We start from the raw sequence: 21,459 nt of genomic DNA, 5'->3' as shown, positions 1-21,459 counted from the left end.
TTTTCATCTTCATACCTTTGCTCTCTGACATTTTCTTTTTGTAGAATCTTTCCCAGATTACCTGGCCCCTTTTTATGCCACCCCTTCCATGAGGGCCTTCCCTTATGCTTTGAGCCACAGCTCTCACTTTTCTGCCTTTGGACTCTCTTAGGACCTGAGCGTGCTACATTTTTCTTAGTAAATATATCCTTCCTGCATTGCAGCCGTGTGTTTCTTACCTCTCCCCGTCTTGCACGCCATACACATCCATCCCATCCATCCATCGACTTCTGTGTCCTCCTCTATCAGCTCTACTGTAGCTCCTGTTGCAGTTCAGCACCTTATAACCTTTGGGCTTAGTGGAAATTTGTTCAAAGTACTGGGTTTTTTCCTTAGGTCACCATATAGTGTTTTAATTCTACTAACAACTTTGCCATGTGAAAATTTGGAGAAATGAAGACTATGTTAGGCTTCAGGCCTGGTTAACTTTGCTCCAACAAGCCATCATTCTATAGGGAAATTCCTTTGCTTATGTTTATATTTCATAATAATGGAAGGTGTTGCAAGAAGTAAGGGAAAACCTAAAATAATTTTCAGTGCTGTCCAGACTCTGCTGCCAAACTGTCATCATTGTCCTATTATAGAAGCATTTGGGGGTATGACTAGTTTATGCTTGTCAGCAATATATTATGAAATTTAAAACTTTATTTCTCCTTTATCTTTTGTCATTCAAAAACGTATAAAATGACATCTAAATTCTAAGCATTTATGCTTTAGATATTTCTCTGGGATATCACTTCTTATTTTCCTAGTTAGTGTACTTAGTGGCATTTTATAGCCATATAGAAACCTTGATCTTACTGAGCTCTTGAAGGAAACACTGTTTTTAACATTTAAGTAAATGTCCTCAGAAGGCTTGGTTATGAGGTCCTTTGGACTTGCCTGAGTCTTCTTGAAAATGTTGGCCTCGCTTTTCATACATAAATTATCTTACATCATTTCCCTCATCCTTTTTCCCTCACTGGCTTAAGCAATCAAGTCATTCCAAGATCCCTCAGGAGGATCGCAGTCTACGCTTTCAGTGCATTTGATGTACAGTAGTTCCCCCTTAGCTATGGTTTCAGTTTCCGCAGTTTCCGTTACCCGAGGTCAACCATGGTCTGAAAACATTAAATGTTCCCAACCATTGACATTGTCTGCTCTTTACATCCAAGCATCATTGTCATGGCTCGATGATCCCGGATCAGCCGAAGCAGGTGGTCCTCCCCCTGACATATCGTCAGAAGCTCAGTAGTAACCTAATGCTATGTCACAATGCCTGCATCATTCCCCTCACTTCAGCTCATCATGTAGGCATTTTATCATCTCACATCACCACAAGAAGGAAGGTGAGTACAGTACAATAGGATATTTTGAGAGAGAGGAGAGAGAGAGACCACATTCACTTAAATTTTGTTACATTATATTGTTAAAATTGTTCTATTAATTGTTAATCTCTTACGGTGCCTACTTTATAAATTACGTTTTACCATAAGTATGTATGTATAGGAAATGATACAGTATATGTAGGGTTCAGTGCCATCTACGGTTTTGGACATCCACTGGGGGTCATGGAACGTATCCCCCATGGATAAGGGGGGACTGCTGTATTCACTCCTCTCACAGAGCATGTGTCTCTTTCAGCTCATGACACTGAGAGGTTCCGTCCTGGAGGATGCCATTCCTTCAACGGCAAAGCACTCGACAGCCCGAGGGCTACCCCTGAAAGAAGTGTTGGAGCACGTGATTCCCGAGCTCAACGTCCAGTGCCTGCGCTTGGCCTTCAACACGCCCAAAGTCACAGAGCAGCTCATGAAACTGGATGAACAAGGGGTAAGTGTGGCTCCCAGAGAACGTTCTTATTGCTCAGGTTTCCTGCAAGGTTTCAGACCTTAATATTTCTTTTTGACAGGTAAAACTGATGTCATTTACTGTGAAGGATACTCTCTTTGCAATTACTCATTTTCTTTTTTCTTAGCTCTCTGAACTCTGAACATTTCTCATCTGATGAAATTCTCTATGTCAGAATTGATAGATATGGTACTTAAAATATGTTCAACTCTTTCGGTAATCTTTCACAAATGCAGTGAATTTTTCAAGTACTCTAGGAATAAATAGCGTAACAGTAATGCTAATAGCTAACACTAATGAACATATTCACCAGGCTCTGTTTTAAGTGCCTTAAATATGCTGTCTCGTTTACTCTTCCAGCCCTATGAGAATTGTACCATTATTGTCCCCATTTTGGAGACGAGGAATTCTGAGGCACAGAGAGATTAAGTAGTAAGTCCAAGGTCACACAGTTAATAAGTTCAAAGCCTGTACTGTTTGACACTATAACAAATTATTCTAAAAGCTTAAATTTTTAAAGACTGTTAGTATCACCAACAATGTATTTTAGCCAAGATTTCTAAATAAAAAGTTTTTTAAATTGGGGTCCTAATTAGTAATAAATAAAAATGCTCAAGGTTTTCTCACCTCCTTACTTCCTATACTTTAATGGGGTGGGGTGGGGGGGCATTTGATCAAGATGTAAATGAATGACAGGATATAGAGGCAGGAGAGGGTGGAGAATGAAAAGTTAGGATCTGTAAAATCCACTAACCAGAGAGTGTATCCACATTCTGCTTGGAATAATTTGAGCATTGGGCTAGTTTTGTTAGATGTTGTATTTATATACACTTACTTTAACTCTTTCTTTGAACATTTCAGCCATATTGCATCCTGGCAGTGAGTGATCATTGCTTTACCATTGCATTAAAAAAAAAAAAAAGTCTCCAAAAGTAAAATTTGTCCAGTTATTGAATGCCATTTTATGAACAAATTTTGATGGTATTTCCTTAGTAAGTCAAAATTTCCAATTTTATTAAAATGAATAGGGGTTCAAAAAAAATCAGTCCAGCCATACTTATTCTTTTACTTATTTTATATAGTAATATATTATGGGCCTATAGTTGGATGTGACGTATCATTGCTCTCTCTCCATTCATTTTGCTTGTGTGGTAAAGCACAGCCAATGTCTAACCCGTACACATACGTCAAGTAGGCTGTGAGTGTTCATGTTTACAAAATGTATTTATGAAGCACTTTGAATGGTTCAGAAAACTTACTGATGCATAGACTTCACAATTTGGGGTCCGTTTTCCAGTAAGTATTTTGAATGTTTATGCTAACAAAAGAGTAGAAAAAATGATGATTAGGTTCAACTTCACGGATTCAGCCTTTTCACTTATTATGCTTTTTGAGAATAACATTTAGACATTGATAATATCACATACTGAACATTCTGAATTCTACCTTAAAACATTATTTTACATAATGGAGGTGTTTATTGATAGTTTTTCTTCATTTTAGCCATATTAAGTAAAAAAGAAAAAAATGAGTGGCCCAGGTGTGGACATTTCAGGAGATCTCTGGCACGTTTTGTGCCCTCTCTTAATGATTGCAGGTGTTGGACCACAGATCAGGCTGATGTGTAATGAGCATGCTTTGGTCCCATCAATACAGGAAAGAGAACACTGTAATGAGTATAACATGATGCTGAATTTATTTAAGTCACAAAACTGCCTATTATTCTGATAGTATGGTCTTCTTAATCTTGGAGGGTATTAAAATACTATTTTCTTCTTAAGTTACTGATAATATTTTTTTAATTATTGTTTTTCGTTTTTAAATTACAGTTGGCATACAATATTATGTTAGTTTCAGGTGTGTAACATGGTGATAAGACATTTATATAACTTACAAAATGATCACCCCCTTAAGTCTAATACCCACCTGACACCATCCATAGTTATTACAATATTATTGACTATATTCCCTAAGCTGTACTTTACATCCCCATGACTGTTTTTATAACTGGCGATTTGCACATCTTAATCCTTTCCCTTTATCACCCATTCCCCCAAACCCCTCCCATTTAGCAACTATCAGTTCTCTGTATCTATGAATGTTTGTTTTGTTTATTTTGTTCTTTACATTCTACATATAAGTGAAATCATATGGTATTTGTCTTTCTCTGACTTATTTCACTTAGCATAATACCCTCTAGGTCCATTCATGTCACAAATGGCAAGATTTCACTCCTCTTTATGGCTGAGTAATATTCCATTGTATATATATGTACCACATGTTTATCCATTCATCTATCGGTAGACACTTAGGTTGTGTCCATATCTTGTCTATTGTAAATAGTGCTGCAGTGAACATAGGGGTGCATATGTCTTTTTGAATTTGTGTTTTGGGTTTCTTCAGAAAAATATTCAGAAGTGGAATTGCTAGGGTCCTTCTTTGCCTCTTAAAGTCTGTTTCTTCTGATATAAGTGTGGCTACTACAGCTTTTTTTTTTCCATTTCCATTTGCATGAAATATCTTTCCCATCCCTTTACTTTCAGTCTGTGTGTGTGTCTTTTGATCGGAAGTGAGTCTCTCGTAGGCAGCATATGTGTGGATCTTGTTTTCTTATCCATTCATCCACCTTGTATCTTTTAATTGGAGCATTTAGTTCATTTATGTTTAAAGTAATTATTGATAGACATGTAGTTATTGCCATTTTATTCATATTTTTGTCTTTTTATGACTTTTTAAAGAAATCCGTTTAATATTGCTTGTAATACTGGTTTGGTGGTGATGAACTCCTTTAGCTTTTTCTTGTTTGGGAAATGTGTTTTCTTTAATGCCGTTTCTTGGTGAAATTAGTATTTGGCAATCTAGGTGAGATCTTCTTAAATCTGTTTTGGAAATTTTACTAGACAGTGGAATCTAGGAGTTTAAAACCTGGTATTTTATACAAGCAGCTCAATATCTGGACTAAAGAGCTGCCACTTGGCCTCTGTCTTTTCATTTATATCTCCATAGCATTCAAAGCCAGAATTGTACTGATTAAAAAACAGACATGCATACATATATATATATATATATATATATATATATATATATATATATACAAATAAAATAATCATACAAAACTGATTATTGTAATGCCTTTACAAATTTTAAAAAATACAGATTTTAAAAAAGAAATGCTTAAAGTGCAGTAGATTATGCATTTGAATAATTGTAAAGCATTTTTTATTTTCATCTGTGTCACCACTTTTTAAAATGTCATGCTCTGTACATCCTTACATTGAAAGAGGTTCATACTATGATACCAAAAGGAACTTCTGAATCTCCCTTTAAATTTTCTTTAAATGATTCCTTTAATGTCTTCTCTACTTTAAATGGCTTACATAATTATGTTTGGAAAAAGAAAACATTATTGCTTGGTACATTGTGACATTCTGCCTTTCAGATCTTTGGTGCCTTATTTGCTCATTTTACCACTTATAATAGCTGAAATGAACAAAAGATCAAATGAAAATTATAACTGTAAACTATAAAAGCAAGCATTTCACAAAAATATAAAAATTTGGTTTTCATTTGACTAGACTCTGATATGCATGTGGGAATTGAAGTAGGCATTTTAATTAGGTTTTAAAAAATGCATCTATGCCTTGTGGCTTATCCAAGCTCTTACATTCTCCTTCCTGTAACCTTTCTGGGCCCTGCACTATTTATTGATGTCCCTTATCATATAAAGGGCAATGAGAACATGAACCTGACCTGCCCCCGTTTCACACTGTCAAGCATTTAGAACAGGTTGTGACTCAGAAAATTTGGTTAACTCAGGATTTAGTTTATCCATCCTGGATCTTTGCTTATTAGATAATAGAGAGCATCTCTATGATAAAAACAAATTCATAAATATACACATTTGCTTATTACACTAGTCTGAGCCTTTCCCCGGCATCATCTGATATCATCCTCTCAGCATCCTGTGTGATAGGTTCCAGTTATTGGCCCATTTGATGGTTGAGGGCTTTGAGACTTTCAGAAGTTCTCAGGGCCATTTTCCCTGAGCAGTCCTGAACACTGGATACAGATTTGCCTAACACAACCTACAACCTTTTTTTTTTTTAAGATTTCCAAGTTTTCATATACTTTTACATATCTTGAATTATTTTGCTCCTCAGAATTATGCTGTGAAGTATCAGGGATTTCATTACCTATTGAAGCAAACTTTTTAATAACATAGCCAATTCAGTTACTTTTAAATTTGCCATTTTTCTCTATCAGTCGTTTAAAAAACACCTTTATCTCATCTGCTCAGTGCAAGGGAATGCAAGGTCATCATGCCAGGCCCTGTTTCAAGGAGTCCACATATGTAAAGTACTTAGTACAATGCCAGGCACAATGCCAGGTGAACACTGAAGAAATAGTAGCTGTGATTGATGATAAAATAGCTACTTCTCAGTAGCCCTTTACATGCATTAGCTCATTTAATATTTATAAGCATCCTATGAGAGGGCTGCTATTATAGGTAGTATAATATATTGGCTTTACTTTCATAAGTAAGCACAACTGTTTCAAATTCCATAAATGCTTATTGAATAACCACTCTTTGCAGATTGTTAAATACTGTAGAGAATAAATAGGCTGGTAAGACAGTTATTACCTCTGAAGGAAACATGGTCATAAATTACTGTAATGGAAATCAGGTTTAATACACTGAGTATAATAAAAGAATTGCAAACAAAGAGCAATGGAGGTGTAAGCCACTGGGCCAAGTCATCATTGGTTAGATGGATCAGGATGAGATGGGCCTTGGACAAAGGGAAGAGGATTTCATCAGGCTAGAGAATAAGTAGTATGGTAGCCGAGACTCAGAATAATAAGAACAACGCACAGAGACAAAAGTGCAGAGTGTGGTTATGGGGCAGCAAGCCGTTCAGCTGAGCAAGAGAGTGAGGCTTGTGTACGAGAGTAATAAAAATAGATCTTTCGTATTGAGCAGTGACTAAGGCAGGTACTGTGTGAAGCAATGGACATGAATTATTTTAATTAATCCTCAGCAGCCTTTGATGTAGGTGCTATTATTGTTCTTGTTTTATAGACGAGCACTGAGGCACAGAGGCTGATGACTCCACAGATCACAATTAGCATCTGGTGGAGGCAGGTCTTGAATCCAGGCAGTCAGACACCAGAGCCCACATTCTATACACCCCGTCCCCCTTTTCCCTCCCCATGAGTGGGAGAAGAAACTGGAAGGATACATCCATGCTTTATTGTTGCAGGCTTCAATGCCCAATGTGTTAAGTATAACATGTTAAACCCAAATAAAATTGGAATGCAGCTTAAAAATATCTAATGTACAATTGCCAGTTTGCAACAGAGAAAATTGGTAGTCCTGTTTTCATTGGGAAATGTCAAGTTTTATGTACACAGTAGTGGTTTTACTTAAATGAGTATCTCCTTTGTTTTTCTAGATACTTATTAAAAATACAAAGAAATGAAAATATTTGTTGGGTTCTCTATTCTTTAAAAAGTTAACCTTCAAGTTACTGAAGTTAAAGGGGGAAAGTATCTAATAGGTCTGCAATATGTATCTCAAGAATAGATACAAGGAAAGAAATAGTGTTTATTTAATAATAATAGTACTGATCTTTTGATAAAGGTCATGGGCAAAATTTTTTTGCTGACTTAACCTATTCATTGCCCTGTTGCATTATTTTATTGAGGATCAATGAGTTTGACCAGTCGCTTTCTTCTTTGATTCAGGCAGGTAAATATAAAGAATGAACCACAGGGAAAACATTTTTTTCCAAAACCCATTTTCTATGAATAAAGCTTTGGCAGAACAATTACGATTCCTGAAACTTGAATCTTCTGTTAGATGATATCAGCTAATACAGGTTTAAAGTTCAGGTGGCTACCAAAGTGGTTCCAGACTTCTCATGGACCCGTATGTACATCATCAGGAAGGAAATATACATGGCAGGTGTCAGGTCAGGGAAAGAAGGCAATGGCACTCACTGGTAGCTTTCTCTCATCTGTTCACAAGTGATGATTACGCTGCACTGGCTCCGACGTGCTCTTTTTCCTGGCTGAGGCTGGGTTGGATGACTGGATGGAATCCTTTCCAGTGATTAACATGACTGAGAGCAGTAGCATTTGGAGGACGTTGGCTGTGGTAGGACTAGCGTGTGCAGTGATGGAGCTCAGCGTGGCTAAAACATGCAGTGAGGATTCTTTGGTTCACAATCCAAAGAGACAGAAGAACTGATTGCAGGCATTTCAGTCTTCTTGATTTTAAATTGTGGATTGCGTTTTCAGTTCAGCTTTAGAATAAAGTTAAACTAGTTTTCTTTCCTAGAGGACTCAGCTACCTAATATCGTCAAATGCTCCAAAAATCAAAGTAATTATGTTTACATCGAGGGATCTTTTTTTTTTAAAATTTATTGGGGTGACAATTGTTAGTAAAATTACATAGATTTCAGGTGTACAATTCTGTATTACATCACCTATAAATACATCGAGGGATCTTATTTCCATCCTGTTTCTACCTCCTGTCCTTCCTCCCCCATAGTTATCACTTTTATTTTTCTTATCCCTATATTTCTTTATACAGATATCACCAAATATGCATATGTAGTCTTGTTTCCCCCTCTTCTTATACAAAGTACAGCATTCTGTAGGTAACTTGCTTTTTTCACTTAGTAATATGTTTTGGAGATCTTTCATCGCCAGTCCATAGAAAGCTTTCCTAGTGTTTTTGCTGCTGTGTAATATTCTATCGTGTTGCTATACCATAGTTTATTTTGTCAGTTTCCCTATTGATGGCCATTTAGGTTAATTCCAGTCCTTTTCTCTTACAAACAGTGCTGCAATGAAGAATCTGTCCCTATATAATTGAAATTCACCTTAATGTCAAATCAAAACAGGTGCATTTGTTATCACTTTAATACCTAATATGAAGCACTTTTTTGTGAGAAATTTTGCACATATTATGAGTAAATCAAGATTATTGTATGTATAGAATATTTTCTATACATTATGCCACAGATAAAAATAGGTTAGAATATATCTATGCACATATATAAATAATTTTGACAGCATCTCTGTCAGATTTTTTTTTTTTAAGCTTTCCTACCCAGTATCCATATGTCACTTTTAAAAGTAATTTGATTTTTCTTAGTAATTTCCAATGAGGATAAGTTTTCTAACTAGCATTTTTTTTTGCTCCCAACACTGAATTTTTCCAGTTTCTTTGTCATTCTGTTTGGAGGACAGTATGGTGATAAATCTTTAGGAAGTAGTTAAGAGTTATCATGTTTATGATGAACAAACCAAAATAAATGCTATCAGTGAAAATCATGAGGATTTAAAAATATGACCAAAGTCTTCATGTTTAGTAATGGCAGAATAGCTTGTTGCGGCCCAGCACATCCACTGATAATAACCAGAAACACTAGACAAAATATTTTTAAAAAATAAATTTGGATTTGCTTTTGGAAATAGAGTAGATGTATTTTTCCCCATTCTTCCTGCTAAGTACAGCCAAAAACCTCGTATATTGTATATAAAGCAAACATAAAATGAACCAGAAAGGTGGAGAGAAGAAAGCAGATTAGCTAGGGACCTTGACATTTGAGGAATGACCCAAGGGTCATTCATGATCAAAACAGAAATATACAGAAATTTCCTCAACTTAATAAAAAAAGAAAATGTACAGAAAACCTACAGCTCATATCATACTTAGTAATGAAAGACTTAATGGTAACAAGGTAAGGGTGTACACTGTCACCACTGGTATTCAACATAGTACTGAAAGTTCTAGTCAGCACAATAAGGCAAAAAATAAAAAACAAAAAAAGGAAATAAAAGGGGTGTATATAGAGGAAAGAAAAAAATAAAACTGTCCCTATTTCAGATAAACATGATAGTCTATGTACAAAACTCCAAGGAATCTACAAAAACTTCCTAGAACTACAAGGTGTGTTCACCAAGGTTGTATGATTCAACATCAACTCACACAAATCATTTATTTTAATGAACATATGAAAACTGAAAGTAAAATACACTACCATTTACAATCCCTCAATAAAAAATTAAATACTTGGGTATTTATCTAACAAAACATATATAGGACGTGTATGCTGAAAACTAAAACAATGATGAAAGAAACCAAAGAACACCTGAATAAATGGAGAGACATACCATGGTTATGGATTGAAAGACTCAACATATTAATGGTGTCCATTTTCCCCTAATTGATATACAATTTAGCACAATTAGTATCTAAAGCCTAACAAGATTTTTTTGTAATTATAGACAAGGTTATTCGGAAATTTACATGGAAAGACAAAGGAACTAGAATAGCTAAAATTATTTTGAGAAAGAAGAATAAAGTAAGAGAGAGTATTCTACCTAATTTCAAGACTTATTATATAGCTTCAGCAATCAAGACTATGTCTTACTATTTATCAGAAGGATAGATACATAGATCAATCGGAATTAGTCCCACACAAATATATCCAACCGATTTTTAAAAAAGGTGTAAAAATAATTCAATGGAGGAAGGATAGGCTTTTCAAACAAAGGCACTAGGACACTTAGACATCCAGGAGACAAAATAATGAACTTGACCTAAACCTCACACATTATACAAAAATTTATTCAGATGGAAATGTAAAACTATAAAAATTTTTGACAACAAAATCTTTGGGACCTACGGCTTGGTAAAGAGTTATTAGACATAACACAAAATCTTGATTCAGAAAAGAAATAATTGAGAAATTGGAGTTCATCAAAATTAAAGACATCCTGCGGCATTTCTTTTTCTTGGATATTTGCTGATTTGTAAGAGGCTTGGGGCATAAATCTAGCATAAAGCTGCATATAAAAAGTTAGATGACAGATGAGAGCTTTCATGGGAGCTGCAGAAATAAAAAAGTGTATTCAAGGGTCACTGGAGAACTCAGATCTGTTAAACAATCAAATTGAAATTCTAGAACTGAAAAAAATAATGAAGTTAAAATCTCAGTAGATGCGTTAAAGAGCATGTTAGACACAACAGAAAAGAAAATTGATGAATTGAAGATAGGTTACCAGAAAAATTTTAACTGAAACATGGAGACAAGAAAACATGAGAAATACGAAAAAGTGTCTAAAAGGCATGTGGGCCACAGTGAAATACATATATGTAAATCAATTCCCAGGAGAAGAGAGATTAAAGCAGTATTTGGGGACAGAATGAATAGTCGAAGAAATACTAATAGAGAAATTTCCAAAACGGATGAAAGATGAATTAAGACAGAATCAAGAAGCTCTGCCTCCCTAAGCAAGACAAATATAAAGAAAACCAGACATAAGCCCATCTAGTAAAATAAAATAAAATATTGCTGAAAATAAAAGAAAAAAACAAATTTTAAAAATAGCCAAAGGAAAAAAAACCTTCAAAGAAGAGCAGTGAGACAATTGGTTATTAAAATTAACCATTTGCTGAGCTATAAAGCATAAAGGAGCTATAAAGGTGCTATAAAAAATTAACCATTTGCTGAGCTATAAAGCATAAAGGAGCTATAAAGAAAAGGTGGAAGCCAGAAGACATCCAGAATGCTGAAAGAGAATAACTCTCACAATAAATTTTGCCCAACAAAAATATTCTTTAAAAATGTAGACAAAACTAATTTATAGTGGGGAAAAAAATAAAGCAGTCTGAGGCTGTTAGTTGATGCAGAGATGGGCTGGGAACCAGGAAATTTGGGGTGGGGGGGTGGGGAGTGATGGAAATGTTCTTTATCTTGATTGTGGCAGCGATTTATTAGAACTCATTAAATTATGTGCCTCAAATGGATGCAGTTTACTATTCAGAAATTATATACCATTCAAGTTGATTCAAAAACGGAAGGCAAATTTCTGCTTCTGGCCAAGGTTAAGAAAGAGGGACTAGATTTATCCTCCCATCCGAAACTACTTAAAAACTAGACAAAACAAGGAACAGTGGATTTTAAGACATTGGACATCAGGCAATGAAGGATAGTGATCTCTAGGAGGTTGGAAACAAATGAACCGAACCCTAAGATCGCACCATCTTTGTACCTGAAAAGAAGTTTCCAGGCTGCAGTGTGAGAGGGGCACCCAGCTGAAACCCAGAGATCTGTGATGTGAAGCCATGTTGGCTCCAGTTCGCAGAGCTGAGTACTGATAAGTTACCTGCATTTGAGGGAATGACTTGAGGCCAGGGTAAGAAACACCCTAAAGGCTGAGGGCGGCAAATCCTCAGACCTCTCACATGGCTGGAAAGAATGTCTGCTCCCACCAGGCAGACTGGACAACCTCAGAGTTCCCATGGCATTGGGCAGTCTCAGAATGGTTTAGCTGCAATAGTGGGGTAAAATTATCCTCAAATTAAATTCTCATCTGGTACGACCTAACAGCAAGAACTGAAAGGATCTAACTATTTCCAAATAACTTAATTCTATCCCAGAACAAAGCTCAAGCACCCCTCAAGGGTTCACAGCCCACACTTTGAGAACTGCTGTACAAAGAAATACCTCACAGTGACTGTTTTAAATTTCTAGATTAAATCAGACAATTTGGATGGTTTCGTGAGAACAGTAAGAACTGGGTTGTTCTCATGGTCTGTGCCGCCCCAGTGGCCGTCCTCTGGCTGGGACGCCAGGGACGAAAAGATGAAAAGGCAGCACTGCTGAAGAGGCCTGAGAACTTGGTTATGCACATCTGTTTCCACCGGTAGGGGGCTCTGACTTCATCATCCACCTTTCCAGGAATTCAGGGCTGTGTAAGTCAGGTTGCACTTCCTGTTTCTTTGAGTCTGTGCTAAAGTCCCTATTTTATGAGAGGAAGAGCAGTTTCATGCACTGTTTGTTCCAAGCTGTGGGAGCCCATGTCACTTTGGTGGCTTTTGAAAGACCCTTTGCTTTGTTGAGATTCACCTGCATGTCGAATACAACCTTAGTCCCGGTGGATTGACCATCATCACTTTATAATACAGATGTTTGTTGAGTATCCAAACACTTGCATCAGTGCTCCAGGAGAACAGTTGGTATGCAGACACACAGCTGTATAGCATGACCCCAAGATTAGCCAAAGCAAAACCCTAAACTGTGGAGAAGCCCAACCTGTTCCCAAGATGGCTGCTGGTGTCATCATCGCTCTGTTTTGATCATTACATAAAGGTATTATATAATCACACACATAAGCCCAGGCAGATGTGTCTCAAACAAAAATGCTGTTTTATTTAACCTCATAGCAATTCAAAACCCCCAAACGATAGCTTTAACTCCATTTACATTTGCTCTTTCTCTTGAAATATCCCTTATTACATTTACATAACTCCTCCTTAACAATTTCTCATATTCTGGCAGGGAACACAGTTGCTAACTAAGGATTCTGAATTCAGAGAATGCCACCTACCTTGATTTAATTGCAGTAGAAAGCAAGGAGACAGTCATATTGTCACTTTACAAGATAGAGCAGTGACATTTGGCAGTTTCAAACCATAGGAAATTTGGAATTCTAACAAATTTCCTAATCCTCTTAAAGGAGCCTTCCTTTCACAACCAGAAAAAAACCAGTTTGTTCTCCTATATCTGCAGGTGGAGTTCACTAGAGCATAAGAAATCAGTCCAAACAAAACAGTACATTGTCTCATTGGCCTTGCATTCTGCTTCTCCAGTGGTTTGGGGGAAGTTTCCTTATCTTCCCTCCACAGTGAACTTTTTTTTTTCTTTCTTTTCTCGCTTTCCTTTTTTTTTTTTTTTTTTAAATAAATGAATCCTTTTGAGTGTTGCACCGTGAAATCTTAGGCCTTTATCTAAGAAGTTTTAAAAGCCATCCACAAATCCAATGTCACTGATGCTTTCTATTGAACAAGGTGACTTTTGTCTTACATTGTTGCATGAGAAGGCTGATCTGGGAGGCACAGAGCCAAACAGCAAATAACTCAAAGCCCCTTCCTTTCTCGTGATTGCTTCATCTCTGATAGCTCTCCCTGCAGGGGGAGTAAGGATATGGCTGTATTAAGGACTTCTTTTGTAACAGACGTAGAGCCTACCACTACTTTTTTGTTTGTGGAGACCTGATAGGGCACTCAGCTTAATTCTAAAGCCAAGATGAAATCTCTACCTGTGGGAGTTCCCTTCTAAGCATTAGCCACATTCAGACCTTGGAAGCGGGTGGGCTAAGAAAAGGCTGAAAGATCAGTGGTGTGGAGGTCTTATTCTGATTTCTCTTGTTGGGTTTTGTCTACATGGGGTAGACTAAATGAACGAAGTCCTAAATCTGTTTCAGTTAGTAATTACAATGAAGCAGCAATGAACTAAGGTTGTATGCTATTTTAAAAATATTCCAATATTAGTATCTCTAGTTATTTGCAGGTTTCAGACTTCGAACTTGACCTTTCACTCCCTGAAGTAGGCAGAGCAGTCAGTTGGGTGCATTTCCCAGAGCCCTGGGGAGCTCTCATGTCCATGTGTCATGTAAAGGCTGCTGAGCTTCTTGGTCAACTACGTAGTGTGCAGTGGACAGGGGAAAGCAAGCGAGACTTTTCCCCATGGCATTTTCTGGGTTATCACTGTTCTGAAGCTGTTCAGGTTCACAGTCCCTTGTGTAAAATGGTAAGAGCTGGATATGTTTCAGAAGTCAGAAATGTCCAGATTTTAGCAGGGCAATAAAATGCATACACCATCTAGTAATATAATATTCCCAATGTGATCTGGAGCAGCACCCCACAAATTAGTATTTCCACAGGGAAAAGATGAATATTTCCCCAAAGAGGAATGCATTAAAAGAACTAATGGCAGCTCATATCAAGTTTTGCTGCCAAATGGGTTTGCTTAACTTTGTTTTTTTACTTTTCCAACTTCAGAATTGCAACTAAGGGGCTGTGGACATACGTTGCAGTGATAGAAATAGAGCAAAACAAGCCTTATTGAGTCCTGGTAATACTTAATAGAGTCAAATCACAGGACTGCCGATTGTCATCTTGTGTTTCTCCCTACAGGGCTAGTTACTTTCTCTTCCATTCTCTGACCTTCTCTTTGCTTATCTGTCAGACAGGGGTAATATTTGCTTTACAGGCTGTTGTGAGGATAAACTAATGTTAAACATTGAACATAGTGATGTGCATATAATGGATACTCATTAAACGCTAGCTATTAGAATTTTGCCTCTCCCCTTTCCTTTTATCAGATAAAAGTTTACTGATAATGTGGTTGCAATGTCACTCTGGAAATTGGTCTAAGTGATACTACCACCTTAAAATTAGTTTGCAGAATGACTAGACTTTTCAATGATGAATAAATGTTTTGATATTATATCTAAATCTTTTGAATGCTACATTTTAGCTGTAGCTGAGGAAGGAGGACTTGCCACCAGCTGATTAACCGTTATGTTGTCCCTTTTGAAGTTTCTATCCGGGCACTCATCTTCTGGAAAAATATTTGAAAAGGGCATTGTTGATGATGGAAGTGCTCTGATGAAGATGTAACTGAGGTTCCTAATTTAATACATTGCAGAAATGGCATTGGAAGATAAGTCTTTTCCAGTGTTATAAAAAAAATTGCAAGGACATTAATGGGCTGTTTAGGGCAAAACAATTTATTTCAAAGTGGCTTTTGTAAAGTAGACTTCTGCCTGTAAATTTGTAATGACCTCCTTTTTGAAAGGGGGAGATGATTGAAAAAGAATTGCCTTTTGTTGTCAGGCTGTTTTTTGTTTTTGTTTTATAACTTTGTTTTGTACTGTAATCCATTAACGGAAATTCCCTAAGTGTCAACATCTGTTCTAATGATGTATGATCATGCCATATAGGAGATTTTAATTTCCTTTTCTGGCCTTTCGTCTTAATTCATGAAGATTATAATTACAGATGCTTACTCTTCTATGTTTTCTTGGAGCAGAGACAGAAGAATTAAAACGGAAGGATTTCACGAGAAGTTAGCTGTGTGATGGGCATTTGCTTTCCAGGATGTACTGTACTAGCATTTAAGTGGGCCCAGGTGCACCTGTCTGTACTGATTGCGTTGTGTTGCCTGCCCTCCACAGCTGAACTATCAGCAGAAAGTCGGCATCATGTACTGCAAAGCGGGACAGAGCACGGAGGAAGAGATGTACAACAATGAATCAGCCGGCCCCGCCTTTGAGGAGTTCCTTCAGCTGTTGGGAGAACGCATTCGGCTCAAAGGATTTGAGAAGTATCGGGCACAGCTTGACACCAAAAGTAAGAAATACTTAGACCCTCCTACGAGGCTTATTTTCCTCCTGCTGTGTTGATGTTCATCTGCTAAATTGCCCATAAAACAACTTTGCCACTTATTGCAGAAAACTGCTGGTGATGGAGGAGAGGAAGCCAGAGAGGGAGGTTGTGGCTCCAGAACAACTGAAGACTCTTATCAAAGTAGCTAGGATTGAACTGTAAATCAACAGTGTTATCAGAGGTGTGGATGGAGTAGAGCAGTGGATGCAGATCGTGCTCCTGGATCGTGTTGCATAAATTTCATTATATTTAGCTGAATGTTAAAGTGGTTAAAAACCCTGACAACTTGGAACCATCTGGTCGAAAGCCCTAGAATTTTTGACTTGTCATTAATTCCTTTCATAACCCTCGTGCTTATCTTTGTAGCCTGCCTCGCCATGGTTTTTTATTCACTTTCGTATTCTTTTAATATCTAGCAGGGTTTTTGTTTATTTTCTATTATTAGTGCCCGTAGTCTAACTTAATCTCTAAGAAAACAGGCTTCTTAGCTTTGGTATTAGTTTGGCTCATAAAGCGTGTTGATTAAAAGCACAATAAATGAAGCAGTCTATTTACTTACAGCTCACAAATGTACAAGGTTGTCTGCTCCCATTCCCCAAGTTGTTAATAAAATAGTTGAATTCTCAAGTATCTATTTTGGTTAGAGTATGTTGACTTCTGCTGTGTGTCTGTGTGGAGGCACTTTTAAATTTTAATCTCAAAATCCATCCATAGACACCTGTGACCTGCTTTTCTTTGAGAAGGTCTTTGGATTAGCACATCTGTATTGCGGTCTATAGTAATCTCTCTGATTTTCTGTACCGGAAATTAAATAAGGAGTTGAGTCATGAAAACAGAAAAGCATTCATAAACTACTGCAGGGAAGAATTTCCTGTTGCCATGGTTTTACTGTTGCCAACTTGGAAACGATGTGCAAGAGAGACTATTAAAACCCATAAATATCCTAGACTCTTAAATATTATTTTAACGTTCCATACTCTGCTCGTAACTGCATAAAATATTAAATCTCAATATACCCTTAAACTCTTTTTATCCATATATTCTGACACATACCCTGCACAATTCATTCATGTTGTCCCAATTTGTTGTTATATAAATTATCATCACCACAAAGAGCTATTGAAAGAGTCTGGGAAGAGAATGTAATAAGCACCCTGATTCTATAAATGAATGGCCAGATTGGGAGTAGGTAAGATTATGTGTTATTTGTATATTTACACATTCCCAGTCACTTCTCGACAATGAAGGGCAATGTGAGAAATGTATACCAAAGCCATGCTTAAGCAACGTGGCATTACATAAGGCAGTGGAAACTCTGCACTCTGCACATTTTGCCCCAATATCTAATAACTGTGAAGGCCAGAGGGGACGAGCCTAGAGGGGACGAGCAGTTATTGGAAAACTGCCTGTAACTGTAGTTAGTTATATAATACAGTCAGCAGGGAAGGGTCCCTTTTCACTGCTCTCCTTTAAGGATTCCTGTAACCTTTTGAGGCATAGCTCCTGAGCAAAAGAATTCGTAGTTTTTTTTTCTGCTCTTTCAGAGTGTCAGATTTCCTAAAGTGAATGAAAAGTAGGAAAGTGTTTTCATTCTGAAGCCCCGAAGATGCATGTTTATCTCTCTTACTCCAAGCAGATGGGGTCAGAAACTAGAAGGGACCGTTAGCCTCATCGTTTAAACAGGTATTAAACAATGACAGACAACAGAAACAGGGACCAACCAGCCTCTGTACACCCCAGCAGCATCGTACTGGCCATGGCACACCCAGAGATGACACTTTGCTCTGTACTCTGTGAGATAATCTCACCATGTTTTACTTAATTTCATCTTGTGTGAAGAAACTATTTCTTTCAATAAAATCCTTAAAAAGAGAAAAACGCTTTCAAGAACAAGGATTCCTAAAGGGTTGTGCCCTCTGCATAATGATAGTGTAGCTGTCACTTGGATCTGTGGATTTGTAGTTTTCATCAAATTACGATATTTGCCAATCTTTATTTCTTTATTTTTTTTCTGATCCTTTTTCTGAATCAGGTTCCAATTACATATATGTTAGCTCACTTACTAGTGAACCAAAGCTTAATGATACTGTTGATTTAATTTTTTAACCTTTTTTCTTGATGCTTTCATTTGAATAGTTCCTGTTAATATGTATTTAAGTTCACTGTGTTTTTCTTTTCTTCCACAGTGTCTTAGTCTGCTGCTAATCCAATCCAATTAAATTTTCATTTCAGATATTGTAATTTTCAGGGCTAGATTTCAGGGTTCTCTTTTCATATATTTTCCATTTTCTCCTCATTAGGTTCATGTTGTCTTTTAAATCCTTGAACCTGTTTGCAATAGCTATTATAAAATCTTCATGTGCTAATTCCATCATCTCTGTCATTTGGGATTTTTCCTGCTTTTGTGTTACGTTTTTCTGCTTCACGTGTCGGTTATTTTTGATTGGATAGATGACATGGTGAATATTTCACTGTTGAATGTATGGATTCTGTTGTCTTCCTTAAAGAGTGTTGAGTTTTGATTTGGTAGGCTGTTAAATGAATTATAGAACAGCCTGATGTTTATGAATCTTATCCTTACACTTTATTGAAGCATACCTAGAGCAGCCTTGATTCTCTGACTGATTTAGCCCCATTATTAAGACATGACTTTTCTTGCATCTGAATCCCTGCATATTCAATGAGGTATCTCCATTCTGGTTGGTCAGAACTCCAATGTCTTCCTCCCAGTGTGAACTGTGAGAATTGTTTGGCTTATAATTCTCTGGAAGTGGTTCTTTCACTAATAATTTTTCTTTGCCTGGCATTGGAGTCTCACTCTCTGTATGTGCACTTTAATACTCAGCCTGCAAATTAGGGGGATCCGCATGCAGATTTGAACCTCTGGGTAATTTCCTCCTCTTTGGTACTCTGTCCAGCAGATATCAGCCTTCACAGGCTTCCTGAACTCCAGCCTATTTTAGCTTCCCTCTTTGAAGCCCTGCTCTGTGCCATTGTTCCAAAAGTACCTCCAGGTAGAAAGCTCAGTGTAATCAACCATAGGGTTCACCTTTCATTCTCTTTTCTCAGGGATCACTGTCCATTGCTGCCTATTATAAAATGTCTAAACAATTGTTTCAGATATATTATCAACTTTTCTAGTTATTTACAATGGGAGAGCAAGTCCTGTACCAAGTACTGTTACAGCCAGAAGCAGAAGCCCCAAATACTTTTCATAGATGCCATCTCGTGTAATCTCCACTAGCCCTGCTAGATACCAGTTATCCCCATTTTACAGAATTGCCTTCTTTAGATTAACCAACATGTCTAAGATTAGACAGCTAGTAAGCATTAGGGAAAATGAACAGCTCCTATTGGTCTAGTTAATGAAGTACTCAGAGAAAGCATAAATGTAGAATTCAGCACAGCGAAGCCCCAAGCTCTGCCTTGTGGGTATGTCTTCCCCTCTCTCAGTCCTGGGGCTAAAAATATCCAAGCATCTCCTGAGACAGCTCTACTTGTCATGTATTATAATTATATTCAGATTTTAGTACTTTGGTAAAGGAGGGACAGGCTCAGGGAAGGAAGTATTGATGGAACTATTGAACCGTTTCTTTTTTCCCCCCAATTTTCTGTACAAAGTTCATTTTCTGATCTCAGAAATAAGGATTTCTAGCAAATGAGCTATAAATGCTGTCAGGGTTTGATATTTGCAGTTAGTGGATTTTTGTTCCTTGTTTCTGTATTTGGATGACATAATCTCTAGATAATTACAATCCTCTCTCACAGAAATAAACTTTCTACCAAGCAGTTTGAAAACTGGAGACCACCCTCATTTTGAGCTGTGCGTATAGATTATTATTTGGGAAATTATTTCCTGACTGAGACGTGTTTTTCAGGTCAGCACATAGGAGACTTAGAAGCCCTTTGTAAAACATTTCTTCAAAGTCTTCATTAATTTGCTGCAATATTAGTAAATGCTTGTTACTTTTCCCATTTTCCAGCAATGTTTGTTGTAAAAACCACTGATATTCAGGGTCTTAGAAGACATGTAAGACTTTTCATAAAGAAAATAAGTCCTTTGTTTGAAATATTTAAACTTTGATAGGGAAGGGATAAAACTAGCATTTTTTAAATGCTTTGTACATGCAAAGGGCTATTTGGAGTTTGAGACTGATAATAAAGAAAGGATTCCTTTTCACCTCCTTAACTTTGAACTGTGTTACAGCGTAACGTTTTTGTTTTTGTGTTTGAGTGTTTCTGAGATGCACTTAGCAAAGAAATTAAAATACAGAGGGTGCCAAAAAAAATGTATACACATTTTAAGAAAGGAAAACTGTATTAAAATTGTAATACTCAGTATATACCAATAAGAAAAGATGAATACAAGTCATGTGTGACTTCTGCAGTTACAAGAGGTGCTCAAAGTGGTTACCATCAGCGTCCAGACACTTCTGATTACGGCGAACTACTGCTTGAGCAACATTGACCCAACTGTCCACTTGTGTATATATATATTTTTGGCACGCCCGGTATGTAAAAAGCCCTATTTAAAGACACTACACTTTTTACCTCAACTACACACAATTCTAAGTTCTAATCAACACATTTCTTGAGCATCTTTTACAGGCTAGCATTTTCATATATGTTATTTTGCTTAATCCGCAGAACAGTGAAGATTGAGATTAGAGCAGCACAGACAAGTGAAGTAACTTGTTTGTGGTCATTTAGCAAATGATGCTACTGGCATTCAAATTCAGATCTTCTTATTTCCATATTGGGAATCCGGGTAATTGCAGGTACCTTGCAAAGTGAGCAGTGGGTAGAAGTACTGGCTGATTTCTGAGCACCAACTCCACACCTCGTGTCCTTTCCTCTCTGTGTGTTGGCAATTTTGAGAAGCCTGGAGTCCCATGTACATTCACGTGCATACTCACACATTCCTTGAACTGACAGCATGAATTTGCCTATCATGGCAAAAGGTAGTACTCCAGACTCTTCTTGATCCCATCTTTACTGAGGTAAAGTCACTCGTCACCTGACTATGGCTAAAGGTACGTTGCGGAAAATATTAGTAAATATGGTAGATGCCAGAGTAGGTGGAATTCTTGACTTTCCCAAATACTTCATTAGTGAGTAAGTGAACTACTACTACAAGGGCAGAAGCATACCTCCTCTCATATAGATGCTGTTGTTCCAGATGTCAGTGCTTTTCCCTGGCTGTGTTTCTGAGCATTGACTCTGGCATCCCCAGACTTTGAGGCAAGGTTGTGTAGATGGAAGATCTGGGCTTCGTAAATGGATGATGGCCCCAGCAGCCGGTGACTATTGTAATATTTCACGCTATAGATAAGAATCAGAC

General features: G+C 37.1%; 1 protein-coding gene across 21 annotated transcripts in view; it reads left to right on the top strand.

The window, feature by feature from the left end:
• The window catches only part of SIPA1L1 (signal induced proliferation associated 1 like 1), a 347,617-nt gene that overhangs the window by 219,713 nt on the left and 106,445 nt on the right, over positions 1-21,459 (top strand). For all 21 annotated transcript variants that reach the window (XM_074327276.1, XM_074327274.1, XM_074327262.1 and 18 more), the window contains 2 exons: positions 1,663-1,851; positions 15,908-16,082. In XM_074327276.1, coding sequence (XP_074183377.1) covers positions 1,663-1,851; positions 15,908-16,082 — 364 coding nt within the window. The remainder of the gene's footprint in view (positions 1-1,662; positions 1,852-15,907; positions 16,083-21,459) is intronic.

The sequence above is a fragment of the Rhinolophus sinicus genome, linkage group LG03, assembly GCF_036562045.2.
Source record: "Rhinolophus sinicus isolate RSC01 linkage group LG03, ASM3656204v1, whole genome shotgun sequence".
In the NCBI taxonomy this organism is placed as follows: domain Eukaryota; kingdom Metazoa; phylum Chordata; class Mammalia; order Chiroptera; family Rhinolophidae; genus Rhinolophus; species Rhinolophus sinicus.
This window is presented reverse-complemented; position numbering and strand designations above follow the sequence as displayed.